Raw genomic sequence first — 21,563 nt, forward strand, 5'->3', positions numbered from 1 at the left:
ACATGTGTTGTAGATTTTTCTACTTTTTGAGACGGGGGGGGGGGGGATACTTTTAGAAAGAAAAACTATATGAAAGCTTAGTTTGGACAATTTTATAGCAATTCAAAATAAACAGTTCCTCTTCAGCATGGAAATGACTATAATATAACTATACACACTGATGAACTAATTTTGTCACAACATCATTAAAGTGGAGTTAAAGTCTTATAGGATTGTAAGTATATTTTATTTTATCACCTTGCACTTTCACATTTTGTTCAATATTCTGACCAGTTGAACAATTTGGTTTAATAAAACAAATTGCAATTTGGTCAAAATTTTGAATGAGTTCCAATTGGTGAAGACCAACACTAACAGTCAACTCACTGTAATAATAATCAAATGATAAAGATTCAAGTAGTTTTAAATTTTTAATTCACAGTTTTGACATTCTAGAAAAAGTGACATTTCAGCAATACTTAATATTAATACACTTTCTGTGGTATATTGTTTATACTTTTGTACTGTATGAAAGAATGAAGTAATCACATGTATTGATATTATCAATATTTTTAGTCGGCCAATCTTATTGCAATGTCAAGCTAGTTCATTATTTTCGGTCCTTTTTCAAATAACTTTACATCTTCTTTATATTTCTGACAATTTTCAGTCTTAATATACATATATCTCTATACAATTATATTCTTTAACCTGTATATACAAAATCTATAAAATGATCATGATTGATGTGTTGATATTCTTAAATAGTTTGTTTACAGCAAAAAACATATATCTATGTTAATTATCAACCATTGTCAGGTTCAGGTTTAATGTTTGATTGTGCAGCTGCTTGTTCACTGAACACACTTTTCATGCCCAGGTCCATGGCAGATGATACAGTAGATAAATCTGAAGTACCAGTCCCTATACTGGGCCCCGTTCCCGATGGTAGAGATACTACTACTATTTTCTGAGTTGGTGTTCTTGGTATGACACTTTGAGTCCTTGGTAAAGACCCTGGGTTTGATGATGAGACAACTTTTACGATAGTTGGCGTGTTTCCTAGTGATGATGGTAGTGACTGTCGTATCTGAGGTGACATGCTGATGGGTTGACCTGGTGTATGTGTTGCCCGTGGCTGGGATGACATGACAATGAATTTGGGTTGAGATCCTACGCCAGGTGTTCGTGGAAATGGTGATTGATGTGTCATTGTAGGACCTGCTGATCCTGGCTGCTGTAAAATGATTTGTGGTCTGGCCTGGAAATACATAAACAATTATACATGAATCTGCTTACATTAAATACATAAACAATTATACACGAATTAATGTCTTGCTTACATAAAATACATAAAAATTATACCAAAAAAACAACAAAAAAAACATAAGAAACTAGCATATCTGTATAATTTCCACTTGAAAGTCAGCTGATATTTTTGGAGGAAATAAAATTATAAGGAACTTTGCCCCATATCATTTTCTCTATTTTTAAAAAAGGTTTTCAAGATTTTTGACAGTAACTTGAATTTTACTCATGTAATTTAAGCACTAGTGGCAATGTCGGTAAAGGCTCGTTTTTATTCAGCCCCAAATTTTGATGAATCAATCTTCTGGTTAGAGAGGATAATATTTTTTTAAGAAGGTTGACAACAACAAAATAATGGTTGTCAAGTGATGGCAATAGCATATAGCAAGTCAGCTAGCTAAAAATAGGATGCACATTATGATATATAAGTAGTGAAACTGTCTACTTTTATTACCATTTCTTCTAATTTTGCCATTTCAACAAATAAGTAACACCAATTGCTATACATTCTAATATGACATGCTTCTTTCGCTTTGTAAACAACACTGTGATAAAATTCTCGATATATCTATACTTAGCGCAGACTCAGAGATATACATAATAATGGCTGTTACAATATACTTCCCACGTAAATCCACATGTATTTGAATCTATTTGCAAACCCTTTGCCGATTTTATTGTTTTAAAAATTGCAATTAAAAAAAGAAAAATAATTTGTATTCTTATTCGGATGCATATTAAAAGTAATGCACATGAGCTCGAAGAAATCAACAAAATAAAAATAAATTAAAATTCTGCGAAAGTCTATTGCTGATTTTGGCGCATTTAAGTCATTTTAAACATGATGTCATACAAATGAAAACGCTAGAGTTGAAAGTTCTCTGTTATGTGAGCCTTCCAAATTCGTATAATATTGTATTTAAATTGAATTTTGAGGTAGGTTTTGTTTAATTTTCTATGGTATTGCTTTATTCGCATATTTACTGATTTAAGCAAGTCAACATGGCGGCTCCTTAGTTACGAAATGTACACTTTGGATTTGACGGTAGCTTACGAGAAAAACATGTAAACTAAAAACGGCAAATGTTAGGTTGGAGAATTAAAAGAATTAAACAGATTTTTTTCTAGCGGTTATTAACGAAATAATCCATGCAAGCTATAGATTTATTAGAATGCTTGAGCTTTATCTCACGGGGCGTAAAAAAGAACAGCCACAGGCATAGCATACCCACTCTCACTTCAGTTTTGTAATGACCGTATTTGTCTTATTAGAATCGCTAACGCTCAGGATAAAATTCGAATATCACGGCCCAGGCCATGTGTAAATTTCCAACAATCTATGGCTTCCATGAATTATTTCTTCATTTTAGTATACATGCTGAATTAATAAAATACAAATGTATCAAATATTTTACCTGGCTGAGGTTGAGCTGTGGTCGTGGAGGCTGAGCTATCCCTACCATTGACCTTGAGTGTTGTGATTGAGGTGATATTTGAGGTGTTCTTCTCTCTCTTTCCACTGACTGGTGTATATGTGGACCAAGATATCCAAACTCTTGTATATACTCCTCAACAGTTACTGATGGTAACATTGTATTCTTCAATACTGGTGACAGGTATTTCTTGAAAAACAGAGAAGATATTAAAGACCATTTATCTTTAAATTGTTATCAAATAGTTCACTAATAATAAGCATTGGGAATAAATTCATATAGTTCTAACGAGCCCTTCCCCAGTTTTGCGTAGAGTACAAAAAAGTTTATATTTTTATGACATTGACCTAATATTGTTTTTATACTGCCACTTAAATTAATAAAATGATAGCTTTTTTAATCGTAACACAAATGTCAAACTTATTTTCATCCCTTAATGGACCTCTGATGTGGAGAAAGTGTTCCATGATGAAATTGGCATTATACAAAATATATATAGCTACTGTAAAAGTACTTTTATTCGTGGGTATCAATTTTTTCGTGGTTTGAGCAAAAGTTACATGTTCGTGGGTTCTTAAATTCGTGGATTTTAGTTTTCTAAAAACAAAATAGAGTGAAGAATTGAAGCCACTAGAAACGACGATTACAAATTGTCTCGATTGAAGGAAATTGCAAAGTAAACATTCACATTGTTGCACCTGTGTTAATCATAGTGATGACACTAATTAACCCGAGATCGAGTGATCAGCAGATTAAAGACCATCAAAGGTGTTAATTAGGTCATAAACATGTCAATATGGAAGAAAACAGTTAACAAAGGCTTAAAATGGACATTGAACTATTTATTTTTTTAATTTCTAATCAAAAGCAGGCCCACGATGAAGTTATTAGTTTCCGTAGGAGAATTATGATATAATATGAACACTTTATCATAGATAATCATCACCGAAAATCTGACTTTCATCTATTAGAAATATTTTGTATGAGAATTCAAAGATCTAACGTTGTACAAATTATGTTTTTAAAGATTAAATGGGTAAAATCCTGACTGCAGTTGTAGTTCATAGTGCATTTGGTAGATTTGCCGATTTTTAATGTATTCTCTGTATATTATCGGTAGTCAAGCCTATTTAGGGATCATTCCATGTCTTAATTTGAACAACATTTATTTTATTTTGTTGGACACTTAACTTCGTGGATAAAATCATCCACGAAATCCACGAAAATTGGTTCCCCATAAATAAAAGTACTTTCACAGTATGTTACTATATTTAGGAAATAAACACAACTAGTTGCAGTATAAAAGACTGTATAATATTTTTGACTAGCAAATATACAAACAGTCAACATAACCTTACTGACCAAATAGCACAGTTGCAGTATAAAGAATAATTTTGTGTAATATAACAGCTGTGATTGCAAGAATTTGTTATATTTAAACAGCTGTGCTTTCAAAAATATGTTTAACAGCTGCCTTGTGAAAATACACAAACTATAAAAAGATAAATTGTTAAAATTTTATTGACATCACAATTATCAATAAAATAATTGCTAAATTCTATAACCTTTAAGTAAACCCATTACAGGATGCTAATATTTCTTAAAATAGTTAATTATAATGCAACATCTTTTGTCACTTTCATTTTGACTGGATATGTCATTAATTTTCATGGCATTCACAATTGATGCTATGAAAACTTATGTACAAGCACAGAAGACATATGATAGATTTTAAATTTATGGTTTGAGGTCGTTTTCTGTCAGTTTCATTAGAATGGAGATAACAGTATTGTATAATAGCTCCGACGTTATCAGTTGGTGTTTTGATGGTCGCAAATACTTGTTTACTGGCTTCTCTAATGTGTTGCCAGTAAACTTAATTTGCAATCATCAATTCACCAATTGAAGCTAACTATATATCCAGTTGACTAATAGCTTTTCCATTTAAAATACTTAGTCAGATATTTCATATACAAGTCTAATCAAATAAATTTTTCTTATAATAAAAACTTATTCATATTTTTATGTTTTTCGTTTTATTTCCATTCTGTAGGATTCCAATTTGAACACTTCAAGACACCTTTTGTTCAGCAGCCTCCATATAAATACTTACAGATAGAGCTTTCTTTATATTATCAGCAGCTATTTTGTCAGCATTATTAACAACAAGACCTTCCATTGTAGCCTTCATCCTGTCTGATACATACTTCACTCTAGGTACAAGAAATGTTCTTACAACCTACAAAACAGTAATTAAAAGTCATTAAAACATGTATACATGTTGTATCTCTTACATCTAAAGTAGCTTGAGTATAACATAAACATGTTTCCAGATTTTCAGGTGTTGAAATTTTCTGTAATCCAATCACAGAGCTAGTTGACCTATCAAGCAATATTTAATTATTTGACTAACTTACTGTTGAAGTTTGAATGTCCTCCCTTCAGGACAGTAATGTTCCTTCTACTAAGTTTATTCTTATAAAAGAATAAAAGTGACTTTCTAATCTGTGTTGAATGATTCTTTCTGGATCATTGTCTCCTTTATAGCTGAGCAGGCAAATTTTGTATTTTTCTAATGTAAAGATTTTGGTATTTTTCAGTGCTTTATTGGTTATCTTTGAATAGTACAAGAGTCTGCTTCTTAATGATGATCCAACCCATTTTTTTCACTTTAAGAATTTTATTTGTACCTAGTGAATAACATTTTCATTTTCTGATGTTTCTTGTAATTTATGCAATCAATCGACCTTATAATATTGTTTCAACATAGCCTCTAAGCAAATAAATATTAACCTCTGCACCAAGCTCTCCAAGGCCAGCAACAGCCCCATATTGTGAAGCTAATGCAGCTTTCTCACTCTGTATGGCAGCACTAAATGTTTTGGTAATCCTAGACTGGATATTGTTGATATTTGTGCTGAAATTCCTGAAACAAAATATTTAAATATAGTCCAAATCAAAAGGGATATGTTTGTCAATGTCTATCTTGTGATTTACAATGTCAGAGATAACTACATATCTTACACCACTTGGAAAAACATTAAAAAAATAGATCAGTTCTGTTTTTTATTCCTCAAATACTGCATATTACATTTTGTTTATCATTTAATTCCTGTTAGGTAACTTTATGTCCAGAGAATTCTGTTTAAGTTATTCAACCATATTTCATGCAACATTTTTATTCTACATTCAATATGTATGCAGTGTGTCCAAAGAGAAAATGTATGGCAATAATTTATGCAATATTGGTAAAAACTTATTATTCTGTAGATAATATAAAATTGAGAATGGAAATGGGGAATGTGTCAAAGAGACAACAATCCGACCATAGAACAGACAACAGCAGAAGGTCACCAACAGGTCTTCAATGCAGCGAGAAATTCCAGCACCCGGAGGTGTCCTTCAGATGGCCCCTTAACAAATATATATATACTAGTTCAGTGATAATGAACACCATACTAAACTACAAATTGTACATAAGAAACTGAAATTAAAAATAATACAAGACTAACAAAGGCCAGAGGCTCCTGACTTGGGACAGGCGCAAAAATGTGACAGGGTTTAACATGTTTATGAGATCTCAACCCTCCCCCTATACCTCTAGCCAATGTAGAAAAGTAATTGCATAACAATACGCACATTAAAATTCAGTTCAAGAGAAGTCCGAGTCTGATGTTAGAAGATGTAACCAAAGAAAATAAACAAAATGACAATAATACATAAATAACAACAGACTACTAGCAGTTAACTGACATGTCGGCTCCAGACTTCAATTTAAATGATTGAAAGATCATGTCTTCATCATATGAATATCAGGCACAATCCCTCATGTTAGGGGTTTAGTATCATACCATCATAACATATATGAGAAAAGCATAACCCGTGTCATGCCAACAACTAGTTTTTAAATAAATGTGTTTAGTTCTGATGCAAAGACCCTATTAGTGAATCAATATTAATGCCAAAATATGCAATCTTTAATGACCTGACAACAGTATCGTAACTATATCCCTTCTTAATAAGTCTATTTAAAGGTTTTGTTAGCTTCTTAGGTGAATACTGACATTTTTGTGCTTTATAAAGAATATTTCCATAAAAAATTGGATGTGAAATACCTGAACATATAAGAAGTCTGCATATTGAGCTATATTTACGAATGAGGTCCTTATACCGCTGATAAAATTTAGTATATGTTTTGACTAGTTTGTGATATCAAAAATCCTGGTGTAATAATTTTTCAGTAATACATAAATTTCTCTCATTAAACTCTAAAACATTGTTACATATACTTACTTGCACATCTGTGCCATAAGTCTAGCAGCAAAATCTCTTAATGCCCAGTGGTTATCTGCTTCAGGTCTCATACACAACTGTTTACTTACAATACAAGTACAAACAGCTGGTACAAACTCATGCAACTAAAAATATACAAAATACATATTTAGTTTTAAACATTTTTCATGTTCCTGACCCCAAGCCAGTAGTCAGTATTTCAGTTGTTGTTGTTGGTTCATGTCTGTCATTTTTATTTTGTAAATTATATTGTTATAAATACTTTTTTTAGGCTGTTAGTTTTCTTGTCTTGAATTGTTACATTTTTCATGTCAAGCTTTTTATAGCTCACTATATAATATATGTTTGCTTAGTGTTAAAGGTTGTACACCTAGATGACCTTTAATTGCTTTCATCCACATCATTTTAACTCTGGTGGATGGCTATCTTGTTGGTAATCATACACCATGTCCTTATAGTCATATAAATTCATATTTACATGAATTAAGAGGAAAAAGTCAATTTCTCAGGAACAGATTCATTTTTGCCTTTATTTCATTCTCAAATGTAATAACTGTGCATCTCATTACAAAATTCCGTTTTTTCTTTTTCATGTAAAAAGATCAAAATTCAAATTTATATACACTGTCATAGAAAAATTAAGCATAATCAATAATAATTTTGATATTTCCCATCAAATTTTGTAACTTTACTTTTGCTTTCAAAAGAATTGCCTTTTCACCAATAAATCAAAACTACTGTAAAACTTATACTAATTTTTATAATACTAAAACTTACATATTTTTCGAGGTATAAAGTCTGATTATCCATCAAGGATTTGACCATCCTCATCAAGTAAATTAACAAAGCCAAATTATTCTGTACAACATTGGTCTTCACCTAAAATATTGATCATGTTATATTACATTACAATTGAAAATAGTAAAATTGCCAATTCTCAATATAAATTTATACATGTATAACTTTGATGACACTTTAAGTAAGTATTTTTTCCATGATTGCTTAAAATGTTTAATATGTATTGATAAGTGAATGGTTTTGAGGCCCTTTATAGCTTGCTGTTTGGTGTGAGCCAACACTATGGTTGAAATTGTACTTTCACCTATAATAGTTTACTTTTACAAATTACGACTTGGATGGAGAGATGTCTCATTGGCACTCATACCACATCTGCTTATATCTGTTGATCAAAACTATGACCTCCATTGCAGTAGAGGAAGTTGATATCAGCTGATTCTGTCTAAATGAAATTAAGTCTACAACTTTGCAATTTTGATCTGTTATATATTTTTTTACAATTTTACAGGTATATTTACAATTAATTTTTAATCATTGCAATATGTGGACAAATCATCAACAATTATACAGATGACATAATAATCTTATTCAATACCAACCCCTTCAGATATAAAAGTACTAAATCTTGGCAACATCTGATGTAATCCAGGATCTGATGATAAACTCTGTAAAGCTTCCTAGAAAATAAAACAGAAATCAATGTTAAATGTGTGCACACAAAAATGTACATAACACAGTCAACAGAAGACATAACGTGCAAATCACTGCATTTGCTTTAGAAACAATTCTTTCATATCATGCTCTACTTTCATAGTCAGATGGATATGTATTATATTTTCATAATCTTTATACTAAACATTAGTGATGTTTAAAACTCTGACATATGATGCATACCCACATTGAATTGTCCCAATGTTAATTGTACGAATACAAATAAATTACTTGAATTTCATGACTAGAATCTCTTGTAGAAATTATCATTTTTTTTTCCAGCTTTGATTAAAATACAACTGATGTTCAGTTTTAAATTCATTTTTGACATCAAGCATGTGTACCCAACGTTTTATTGGAATTAAAACAAGGTATTATTTACTAAGTGAAAGAAAATCACAATATTAACCTTTTTGGTTAATTTCAAAAAAACAATTTATTATAACAGTTGTATCATCTTCCTTGCTAGAATATCCAACTATAACATCTTATAAAAATGACTTAATTTTACCAGGATAAGAAATATATTTTAAAATACTATATAAAATCTTACCGATCTCCTTCCTTCATCAGCACCAACACAGGCCTCTGTAATCTCCTTGTAATACAACTGTTGTTCCTGAAAAGAATAAAATATTTACATATTAACGTTTTAATGGGATGATTGCTAACTAATTTTACCAACTGATTTAAAAATAAATGTAAAGATAGCAACTTAGACATCAACAATTAAAGGAAAGAAATAAACTGTACTTTATGTAAATTATATGGGGACGAAGTCCCCAATAACAGTAGAAAATTAAAAAAAAAAAACGGGAAAATTTTCCCGATATTTTCATTGTACTAATGAACTCAAAATCGTTCAAATTTTTTTTGTCGCGCTTTTGAATTTCCGGATCTGCGCAGAAATCTACAATGTACTTCCTTTTTCCGGTCTCGTTTGTATGAAACTTTGAGTAAAATATATATTTATCAGTCTAGTATAAAATAGGAAGGGACGCAATACCAATTTCATTTTTAACTAGATATCATTGAGATGGGAGCCATCTCTGTGGGCCCCGCTGTGAATAATGTGCATTAAAAAATTGTATCTTTACCATAAGACATGGGTTTGTCAACTGAAATCAAAGTTTTTGACCTTGACCTTTGACCTAGGAAGTTGTAAATAAATTATGACACACCCTTTGGTGTCGGTTTATAAACATGTCAAGTATAAACTTTGAAATGATAACGGTTCTCAAGATATAGAGCGGACACGATCTTTACCATAGGACATGGGGTTGTCAACTGAAACCAAAGTTTTTGACCTTGAACTTTGCCCTAGGCAGTCGTTCATAAATTACGACACACCCTCTGGTGTTGGTTCATATACATGTCAAGTATAAACTTTGAAATCATAACGGTTCTCAAGATATAGAGCGGACACGATCTTCACCACAGGACACAGGGTTGTCAACTGAAACCAAAGTTTTTTTACCTTGACCTTTGACCTAGGAAGTTGTACATACATCATGACACGCCCTCTGGTGGTGGTTAATAAACATGTAAAGTATAAAGTATGAAATCATAATGGTTCTCTAGATATGGAGCGGAAACAAAGTGTTACGGACGGACGGACGGACGGACAGACTGATCACTATAGGGCGACCCGCCTTTGGCGGGGCCCTAATAATTCCTTGATATGAAATAACGTTACCTGATGATAGCGTTTCTTTGTTTACATTGCATATGATGTCATAACTTAAATAACGTCACAACTAAAATCCCTAACAACAGAACCAAAATCGGAAACGTTACGGTATTTCCGTTTCTTTTTTTTTTAAAACAAATATTTAAGTTACAAAAAAATAATTCATACAGACTTCGTCCCCATTTACAGGAAATGCCTGCCTCATATTAAATTTGAATAGCTCTAAATGTAATAAGGACCTAATAAAATCAGTTTATAAATAATCCCTATTATTTAAATAAATATGGAAGAATTTCTTTGCTATGGGTTACTTTTCTCACTGCCCATCAGTAAACAGTAAAATCTTGACAAAAGATATATAAATAATGTTTAAAACAACCTCCAAACAAATTCCAAACATACTCATAACTTCTAACCAAAAAAGAGCTCATGACCTTAATATATTAAACAATTTAAGAAACTGTTACTTCTGCAAAACACTCATTTCAAGGCTTCTGATATTAAAATGGATATATACTACCAACAGCAAATTATTTAATTTGACATATTACAATGCATTACGAAAGCCTGTATTTTAGTGGTTGAACAGTAAAAATAAGACATATTACAATTTAAAGAAATAATTTATTCTTGCCCGACTACAAACATACTACAAAATACAAACCACAGATAACTCATGGGTAGATAACTCCTTGACTTTGACCAAATCAACAGCTTTATGTCGATGCCGAGACTTCTCAGGAACAACAGGTTTCTGTGGTTTGTTGTCAATAGCTGTCTTTACTTTGGTATCTAATATCTCTTTCTTCTGTTGATCCTTGCTGGCTTGAGGAGGATTTTCTGGTATTGTAGGCTGAATACCCTCAATACATAACCAATGAGCTGAAATAGTAACAACATACTATAATCATCTTTGTTTGGTAAACCTCCATGACCTTATTTTTTTAAGAAAAAAAAAGAAAACAGTTTTATTACAAAGAAATGATAAAATAGTTCCAAGTAACTTCTCCATATATAATTAGACAATTATAACAGCAAGTATGTTTTTTTCTCTCAATTATCTGCTAAATGATATATACACCAAAGTTTAAAGGATTGTAGAAAACAATTTTGACAAATTCCTATCTTCCAATTCACTGTCTTTACTTTTAAATGCAAAATGCAGCACTTTGTTATTTTTAATCATGCAAATTCTGTTTTAAATGAATTTTCATCTATATCATATGAGAAGTTATTTCTAATGCTAATGTGGATTTTTTTTTCAAGATATTCATGGATTAAAGGGGCACTATATGTAGCTGTCAAATTCATGTTCACCCATTTTAATCAAATTCTCATATCTTATTTATAACAATGTAAAACAATTATCCAAAATATTAAAAGTCAAAAATAAATAAATAGGGAACTGGCATGAAAAGACATAGCTTCATTTCGTGTGTAATTTAGTGAAGACTCCATCTAATTATTTATCTAGTTGACCTCTAAAATCATCCGATGCCCATATAAGCGATGTAAACATATAAATAGATTAAGCAAACTTGTGCTGTTTGATTATTCTAGGTCTATTTAATTTCATATTATAGATGAAAAATAAATGTTTATGATCGTTTTTACCTGTATGAGAATGATAGTTTGTGGATCGAATCAGTCAATCAAATGTTTTACCTTGTTTCACTTTTAATGTTGACATTCTGTTCCTTAAAATAACTTTAAACTTACAATTCACATGTTATTCATCTCAAGCTAAGGGGTTAAATTGAAGTTCACATGAATACGGATTCAATGAGGTTGAATTATTCATTTGCAAGTGAATAATTCATAATCAATGTTTTTTAGCATATTTTGTCAAATGTGAACCATACTGGATGCTAAAAGCGAATTATTAATTCACCATTTGCATATTTCTCGTAGCTAGTGCCCCTTTAAGGAAAATATGTCTATTTTATAAATATGTGATTTCCTGGTCAAACATCTTGAACTAAAATCAGCATACATTGAATACCTAAATTTATGATTAGCCTTTACCCCCAAAAATTTGTATCCACAAATAATAATAAATGCAGAGTTTGTGAAACTATTTCACCTTTCAAAGCCACATCTAGAGGGACTTTAGGCAGTGTAGTGTTGATGATATCGGATAACTCCAACTCCTTCTCCTCAGTAAAATGTAGCTCTCTTCCACCTCCACTGGCAAAACGGAATGGTACAAATTCTTTACTGTGAAATCCATAAAGAGGCTGTAAAATATTGAAAATTTTAAGAAATTGATCAATAAATGAAAAGCTTTTTCTATTTGTTTCTAAGAGTATTTAATCATTAAAAGAATGAAAAATACATGTTATCATATTTGCATTTCTATCAAATTTCTTGAATTTTCATCATGTTTTCATCATATGTAACAATTTTTAATTCATGCACTCTCTTTCAGTGCACAAAACTTCATGTTTTACATAATCATGTTAAACATTTCCTGCATGATGTTGTTAAACAAAAATGAAATAGAAAAATGAAAATGATTTTCTTTTCTGATGAAAAAACAAATGTAGATAGTCTCTATCTGGTTAAAATCATGAGATATTACAACTTTAGCTACTATTCCATGCATTTTTTTATCTTGATGGCAAGTACTCTCTTTAAAAAAAAAAAGTTTTTAAGTGAAAAATTTATACGAAATAAATTGTATGTAATAATACGAACCCCAGTCTCTTTGCTCTGTAGCATATATTTCAAACTTAATATATTTATCTAAATGTATGTCTATTTTTAAGTACATATTTAACCTCCACATTCTTTAACCTCAATGCCTGATCAAAATCAGAGGTTGACAGCTTCTGACCTTTTCTATGTCCAGAAAATTTGATTGCTTCCTATAATGTACAAGAATATATATATACGGAAAAGATGCATAATTACAGACATGATAGATGAGCATTATGTAAATTTTCAACCTATTTCTTAAGGATGTCTAGTTAATATATGAGTGTTTGATCTTTTTGTTTTGTTTATAATATGTTACCATTTGTTTCATGTTATCTTAACCATGTTCAACTTTTCAGTTCTGATTTAACCTTCAACTTAAAAAAAAACCACTATTATTTTAAATTGGTTTCATCAAAATTTAAATGAACATTTTATGTTTCCATCACTTATTCCTTCTTGCTATTCTTGGCTAAGTTTTCCAGCAGTTTCTGCAAATTGTAAATGACCTCAGGTATAGATTGTCTTTTGTTTGAAGGAGATCATAAAATTATTCATTTGAGCAGGTTATGACATAACATAAATTTATTCAATGGAAGAATTTCCAGATTTATGTAACTTAATAGATATACGAAGATGTGGTATGAGTGCCAATGAGACAACTCTCCATCTAAGTCACAATTTGTAAAAGTAAATCATTATGGGTCAAAGTACGGTTGTCAACACAGAGCCTTGGTTCACATCAAACAACAAGCTATAAAGGGCCCCAAAATTGACTAGTGTAAAATCATTCAAACAGGAAAACTAACAGACATATCTTTATAAAAAAGAACTACTGAACAGCAGATTCATGACTTAACACAGGTGCAAACAAATGCAGCAGGTTTAAACATTTTAATATGTACAAACCTTCAGCCTTCTCGGAAACAATGCTGTTATTATTATTTGTTGGATACCAATTTTCATGGGTTTCATGGGCATGATGGGTGCAGGTGAACAACGAATTCAAATGTTCAGCAAATGAAAAAAATTCTATAGGTTTTGTGTGCACAGATTGGCAAAACCACGAAATCAAAGATCAAAGCTTTCCTCATCCACGAAAATTGAAACCCACGAAAATAAATGAATCCACCGTAATGTAACATCAAAACATAGAAGACACACTATACAATATCAATTAAACATGTTTTAAAGTGCATTCACATGTACATTTTTTTTGGTACATCCTTTCTTCCCAAAGATCATTAGTTATTTTTTTAAAGTTCTGTTTTAAAATGATATGAAACAGGAAATGACTACATGGAACCCACACCAAATCTTAAAATCATTTACATAAATCAACTCATTATTAAATATTACTGCAGAAGCTGAGGAATACATGGAATATGTAATGAAAGTTATATCTTCCACTCTAAATCTGTGAGTGGGATATTATATACTACGGTATAGTGTTATTTATTAACCAACTAAGTACATTATTGCCAAAAATGACTGTTTATTAAAAATTATATATTTTTTGTAATGGCCCTGTTTTTCTGTAATGGCCCTGTTTTTTCTGTAATGGCCCTGTTTTTCTGTAATGGCCCTGTATTAATGCCCAGTTTGTCTGTATAAAGCACAGTTAGGGTTTTTAATAAAGTTAATAAAATTAAGTTGTAAAGATTATAATTTTTTTTTTATTTAATTTAGTAACCAGCAACCAACATTAAAGAACCACATATAGGGATCACTGTTCATCCTGTTTTTCAATACATAACTTCTGTCAACTTTGAAATATCTTGGATATTTGGTATATTAAAAGATTTATCATGGTGAAGTACAAATTAGTTAATTGAAAGAGTAGAGAGTACATCAAGTTGGCAGCAACCCATACACTTTTATTCAGTTGGTTAATAAATGTATTAATAAATCGGTGTTTTTATAATGGCTCTGTTATATGTCCTCGGTCAGTAATAATGGCCTCGGATGTCTGTAATGGCCCTCGGCGTTGCCTCCGGCCATTACAGACTTCCTCGACCATTATTACAGACCTTGGACATATAACAGGGCCATTATAAAAACACCCATTCATTAATACTGTTTATTAACCAACTAAGTGCATTATTGCCAAAAGTGACCGTTTATTAAAAATTACATATTTTCTGTAATGGCCCTGTTTTTCAGTAATGGCCCTGTTTTTTTCTGTAATGGCCGTTTTTTCTGTAATGGCCCTGTTTTTCTGTAATGGCCCTGTTTTTTCTGTAATGGCCCTGTTTTTCTGTAATGGCCCTGTATTAATGCCCAGTTTGTCTGTATTAAGACCTATTAGGGTTTTTAATAAAGTTAATAAAACAAAGTTGTAAAGAGTATAATACCTTTTTGTATTTTATTTAATTTAGTAACCAACACCAACATTAAAGAACCATATAAAGGGATCACTGTTCATCCTGTTTTTTAACACATATCTCTTTCAACTTAATATCTTGGATATTTGGTATATTTAAAGCTTTATAATGGTGGAGTACAAATTATTTTGTTCAAACTAAGCTGTCATTAAAAGAGTAAGACAGTACATCAAGTTAGCAGCAACACATACACTTTTGTTCAGTTGGTTAATAAATGTATTAAGAAATGGGCGTTTTTATAAAGGCCCTGTTATATGTCCTCGGTCAGTAATAATGGCCTCGGATGTCTGTAATAGCCCTCGGCGTTGCCTCGGGCCATTACAGACTTCCTGGACCATTATTACAGACCTTGGACATATAACAGGGCCATTATAAAAACACCCATTCATTAATACTATAATAACTGGCTGTTTCTGTATTGGCACTGGTATAGATTCAAGGTTTGCTGTATTGGCCTCGAGACCTGTAGGGTCGAGGGCCAATACAGCTGACCGAGAATCTATACCAGTGCCAATACAGAAACAGCCAGTTCATAACACTTTTATTAAATGATTATAAGAAAATTAAAAACCGGAAGTGAACGTCCCGTATTAGCCCATGGGCCAATACGGCTTTTTTCCCGCTTTTTCTGTATTGGCCCTGTTTTTTCCGTTTCAAAACTTTAAGAAGTTACAAAACATTGCACATCATATAACCTGTTTATTTTATGATTTTAATTTAAAAAATATTATACAAATTCTATGTTTTCATGCATAACTATACTTCCAAAGTTAAGTAATGGCGTAAGAAAATTGAAAACCGGAAGTGAACTTCTTTTTTCCCGCTTTTTTCTGTATTGGCCCTGTTTCGAAGAGCAATATTAAATCTTGATTTATATCGACAGTGGGACGTTTTCAGTATTGCACATGATGATTTATCCGTATTAGGGCTTACTTGCTCATATCATTTAATAATATCTTATACAATTTACTTTCATACCTGTACTAATTGTTTAACCCTGTATGTACAGTCTGCTGCTAAATACTGTGCTGCATCATCTGGCAATCCCACAATTCCAACTTGCTCAGAGACGACTTTGACAGACTCTGATGTAAGATGGCTGCTGATCTTATGGTCCTTGTGTTCCTTATCAGCCATGATAAGTTATATTTTCATGTCTTTTGGCAATAGTTATCCTAAAATTTAACAATCAATTAATTTAGTTTAATAAATATTGATTTGTAAATTAAACTCCATGCTACAAAGTACATTATAAATGCTAAACAAAAATATATGTGTGTTTGGAACTTTCAGTTACCCTACCTACTCTACTTTTTAGTCTTCATAATAGCATACCCTCAAGATTTTTTTGTCATTTTTCATTAAGAACTGTTAAAGTCAGAATGTTGTTCACATAGACGTGATATTCACAGAAAAAAAAAAAACACGAAATAAAAAAAATCCCTACCTAGTCCAGGGTTCTCAACTTCTCACTATTGCGAGTCCATGCGCCATAAAACTATTTGAGTAATGTTTTTTTACTCAGCCTGGGAATTTTTTTATTCTCAGCAAAATGCACCGCCATAAAAAAATTCTCAGATATTTTCCTACTCAAAGTTGAGAATATTAACAGATTATTACATGGCATTTTTCATATCGCATGTATTATCAGCCCTAGGTTCAATATCAGCCCAAGAGCCGCATGGCTCGAGGGCTGATATTGACCGAGGGCTGATAATACATGCGATATGAAAAATGACATGTTATGATCTTTTTATCATATGCTTCAACAGTAGAGAAAAATAACAGATTCACATATTGATCCTCTACGTGGTTTCCGAAAAGAAGTTGAAAGAGTAAAAAGTTCACGGACGTCGGACCCAAAATTTGATACATTCAATATGAAATCTTTCCATCATATGCCTCAACAGAAGAAAAAAAAACACATTTTAATATAGACGAATTGACAAAAAAATAATTCAACAATATGATACATAATGAACATTCAGATTGTTTGGAAAAGTCAACTTTTTTAAAGTAACTTTCTATATATGTTTCAGAAAAACTTAAAAAATTCATTTATTTAATATTCTTTTTTTTAATCAAATTTAATTATTTTACACAATATACTTTCCAGTATTCAAATAATTGTTTTGTACACTACTTTGTAATGGTAGCATTGAGATGTATTTTCCGGAATTTGCAGAATATCACCGGAATGCCATGTGATAACGTTACGGAAAGGCATGTGATAACAATCGAAGCATGTGATAAACTTTTCATATCAGCCCGCTAAGCACCAATTCGAAAAATATGGAAAATACTTTAATTTAATGCTATTATCATACGGTAAAAATCATATGTTATTTAGTCTAAGTATATGATAATCTTAAATATTTGAGTATAGCCAAAACTATACTTAATAATAATAGATTCTTTTTATGTTTTACATTATTGTTAAAGAGATAAAACCTGCGTTTTTTGGGAAAGTTTGGTACATATTTTTGTTTTCAAACATCCATTTTACCGCTTACATCACTGAGAAATGCTGAGAATATTTTTTTATGGCAGAGAAAAAAGTTCTTATTCTCAGCTGAGTAATATAATTCATTCTGGGAATATTTTTTTACTCAGAAAATAAAAGTTTTATGGTGCCGGGGCCTGGACTCATGAAAATCTGTCTTGACTCACCATTTTCAAAACTTGTGAGTCCAAAGATGCATCAAGATTGAAGTATTTTGTATAAACATGTCATCATTCTAGAGCAAAGTTAAAATGTAATCTGAAGTTAATGTCATTTCATAGCTCTATAAAGTCATGGAGACTAAATTAATACATTATATGTATATTGCAAGAAAATATCTTCTTCCTACTGTTGGACTTACCATGGCTAAAATATAGTATTTAGCATGTTCACACTTTGTTAATCTGTTAACCTGTGGTGGAGATTTTCAGTATGTGATACATGTATAAGTAAAAAAATCATCCTTTCTTCTTTTCTTGAATTCTTAAGATTTCTTTGCTCTATTAGAATTTTAAATTGTGTACCCTTCATGCAGATGTCTTTACTAATCATTTAAGTGTAATTTCATGGACAATGAAAATCCCATTTGTCTGTTATCTTCATAACACTGCTCATTTACAAGCCCCAAAGGAGCAATTTTTGATTGCCTTGCGCAAATATGCAAGATCTTTGCTCAATCAGTTTCTTTGATGAATTAATGAGATGAAACATTGAACTTTAATGAAAAAAATTGAGTAAACCTGGGAAAAATCATTGCATGATTTTACATCTCAAAACTTGAGGATTTTTGTGGGATTGTAAGAATAAGTAATTTTTTTAGAAAATTAAGGGGAGATAATTCAAGCATTATTTATTTACTTATATGTGTATATTTTTGTTTACTTCTTCAAGTAAATAAAATACACTTGTACAAGTAGTACCCCTGACTGACATTTGTAAATCACAGGATTGCAGTTATTATTTGTAAACCTCTTGAACTTATCAATTTTATTCTTTTTCATCCCTTCGGAAGGCTAAAACAATAACCAGAAAGATTTTATTTGTGTTACTGTGTTGATATGACAAAATCAGCTAATGCACGGTATCAATGGCCGTACGGACACCGGGGACTTCACTGCACATTAATAATTTGTACATTGTCATGATTGTAGATTATAAGTCTAGATAATCATGTTGTCTTTTGATGTTTTGGATAATTTTCAATAGTCTTTTTTAAAGTCCTCAAAACAACAAATTAAATATGTCCTCATTATTTTGACTAAAATAATTTTTACATGTTGACTTTGTATCCATCGGATTTTGATCAGTTTGAGTCAACATGGTCATGATGGTACAGCAATAAATCAATCCCTGAAAAAATCAGAAAACAAAAATTCTGTCAAAAAATTAATTAACCCTGTTTTTTTAATATGCCTATTAAGTACAATGAAGTATAAGACTGCACTGCAGGGGTTAAAAAATCCACTTGCCCGACGCCCGGGACTAGATCATTTACGCCTCGGGCAATTAAAATGTGTAATCCGATATGCTTGACGGACTAGTAACAAAAAATTCTTGACGTTTCCAAAATAGAAAGTGAAAAATCCCTTCATCACTATTTTATGTTAGCCATTTCGATTCAATTAAGTCATCCGGGATTCCAAGAATTTGAACTGGTTTGTACAGGTCCTGTTGTAAATATTTTAAAAATAGAACAAATAACTCTGGCATGTCTGGGTGGCTTGGTATCATGTGTTGATTGCAATTCTTGTACTTTAAATATCGATTTCTCATACCATGGCTTGGGGTATTGTACATTGCTTATCGTGCCGAGATTTTCAATTAACGATATTTGGGGGACCGGGTATGATGTATTGCTTGGTATTGACCTGTCTTGTTGCACAGCTCTTGAGCACGAAACCATGCAACAAAATATTTCTTAATATTTTAGTACAGGAACCCCAGGAACTTCGTCAGTTTCAAAACGAAAAACGGTAGATGAAGGGAGTAACAAGGCTGAAAATTCATCCCCCAAAAATGCTAAATACGACAGGGAAAAGCTGCGGAAAAAAATAATAGTGTCCAGGACAGCAGGGCTGTCAAGTCTGTAGCGCGAGACTCGCACATGTTCAGGCTTATTTGGCGGCATCTATTGTTTTTTCTCTTTGATCTTTACATTTTGGCCAAAACATCACGCATTCACTTCCTGAAAAGTTGGCAGAACTGGGACACAATGATTCCCCTGGCAAGGTTGGCTGTTGCTGATGAAAAAACAGACAATGCTCTGTGAATATTGCCGTTAGTTGCCCCAAGCACGCCAATAAAAAGTCTGCTTTGAATGTGGGAACAACTAAGTTGGGTTAAGCACCAAAAGAATAAATAACAGATCAACAAAAATTATAAAATACAATGTATAATGTCTCCTTCAAAAACAAAGGACACCTACTTTGTATTATGCAGCAAACTCTTGATTTTTAAGGCATACTAGGGCTAGCAGGTCAGTTTTGATGGACTAGCAGTTCTTCCAACAGGGCTAGTAAAATCCTGCTGCCAATAAGTCCTGGGCTAGTTAGCTTTAACAAAAAAATTTAACCCCTGTGCAGAAACTTAAATTTCTGTTCAAAAAGTACCAAAGGGGAGGTAATTTCTATGGCAAGCAAATGAGTTATGTAGCAAACACTGTACCTACTGTCCACATGACTGTCCTTGAAAGCATTCAACAGAGTGCCAAAATCGCTTCAATTCAATTCAACATTTAAATTATTTGCATGAAACACAACACCAGAAGGAAATAATACAAAACGGGTAGCTGAATGTTTTTCGGCTCGAAACAACCGGAAGCAGAATTATTAAACTAATATGTGAACAAACTCGGGATGAGAAATTTGTTCCGGATTTGTGAATAAACTTTTTTTTGCTTTTTAAATGTTTAAAACTATCATGTGAGAACAATATTAGCGTAATATGAAAGGTTTTAACAGTTAAGATAAATAATAAAGTTAAATTAAATCAACAGATGAATGAATGCTGTTTTTAAGGTTTACTTTAACCTATTATAATTATCTGGTATAAAAAAAGACCTTCAGGCTTTTTTTTCTTCTGGTATGAAGTTACAACTTCATAACGTTGAAGATAACGTTCTGTTTCCATACGTTTGGAATGTAAACTCTGACTTCTCTAGAACTGAATTTTAATGTGCGTATTGTTATGCGTTTACTTTTCTACATTGGCTACGGAGGTATAGGGGGAGGGCTGAGATCTCATAAACATGTTAACCCCGCCGCATTTTTGCGCCTGTCCAAAGTCAGGAGCCTCTGGCCTCTGTTAGTTTTGTATTATTTTTAATTTTAGTTTCTTGTGTACAATTTGGAGTTTAGTATGGCGTTCATTGTCACTGTTCTAGTATATATATTTGTTTAGGGGCCAGCTGAAGGACGGCTCCGGGTGCGCGGGGAATTTCTCGCTGCATTGAAGACCTGTTGGTGACCTTCTGCTGTTGTCTGTTCTATGGTCGGGTTGTTGTCTCTTTGACACATTCCCCATTTCCATTCTCAATTTTATGATATATCACAGAAAACAATTATAATTCAAATTTTGCGAATTTTCATGCTACAGTGGTGTGACCGTTTAGTGACAAACTCGAGAAATTCAAAAGAGATTAAAATCATGTACATTGATATCTATACTGTTACATGGTGTTACAGGGAACAGTAAGTTTATGTGTCAACTGTTCTCTGAAGGATCTAAATGCTGAACACGATGTAACAACGTGTGGAACTGAAGCATGT

General features: G+C 31.9%; 1 protein-coding gene across 2 annotated transcripts; it reads right to left on the reverse strand.

The window, feature by feature from the left end:
* Nucleotides 1–397: 397 nt before the first annotated feature.
* On the reverse strand, nucleotides 398–20,615 carry LOC143045213 (transcription initiation factor TFIID subunit 6-like). 2 transcript variants are annotated; one of them, XM_076217566.1, is made up of 13 exons: nucleotides 20,465–20,615; nucleotides 16,272–16,468; nucleotides 12,993–13,079; nucleotides 12,296–12,449; nucleotides 10,877–11,094; nucleotides 9,076–9,141; nucleotides 8,411–8,488; nucleotides 7,791–7,892; nucleotides 7,014–7,138; nucleotides 5,514–5,646; nucleotides 4,834–4,959; nucleotides 2,703–2,909; nucleotides 398–1,240 (listed from the first exon to the last, which is right to left on the reverse strand). In XM_076217566.1, the coding sequence occupies exons 2-13, from the start codon at nucleotides 16,428–16,430 to the stop codon at nucleotides 785–787; spliced, it is 1,911 nt and encodes a 636-aa protein (XP_076073681.1). In that variant the 5' UTR covers nucleotides 16,431–16,468; nucleotides 20,465–20,615; the 3' UTR covers nucleotides 398–784. The 2 variants fall into 2 exon arrangements, with proteins under 2 accessions (XP_076073681.1, XP_076073680.1); XM_076217565.1 differs by having other exon boundaries at nucleotides 20,461–20,615.
* Between the last annotated feature and the right edge of the window lie 948 nt (nucleotides 20,616–21,563).

This window comes from Mytilus galloprovincialis, chromosome 9 (assembly GCF_965363235.1).
Source record: "Mytilus galloprovincialis chromosome 9, xbMytGall1.hap1.1, whole genome shotgun sequence".
Lineage (NCBI taxonomy): Eukaryota > Metazoa > Mollusca > Bivalvia > Mytilida > Mytilidae > Mytilus > Mytilus galloprovincialis.

Bases quoted from the DNA above. Each gene is read 5' to 3' on its own strand.
- LOC143045213 (XM_076217566.1), bottom strand. From the start codon at position 16,430: ATGGCTGATAAGGAACACAAGGACCATAAGATCAGCAGCCATCTTACA. The intron at 8,489-9,075 runs GTAAGATTTTAT...TTTATTTTCTAG, and splicing joins CTGATGAAGGAAGGAGATCG to GAAGCTTTACAGAGTTTATC. The intron at 7,893-8,410 runs GTTGGTATTGAA...TCAATATTTTAG, and splicing joins GTACTTTTATATCTGAAGGG to GTGAAGACCAATGTTGTACA.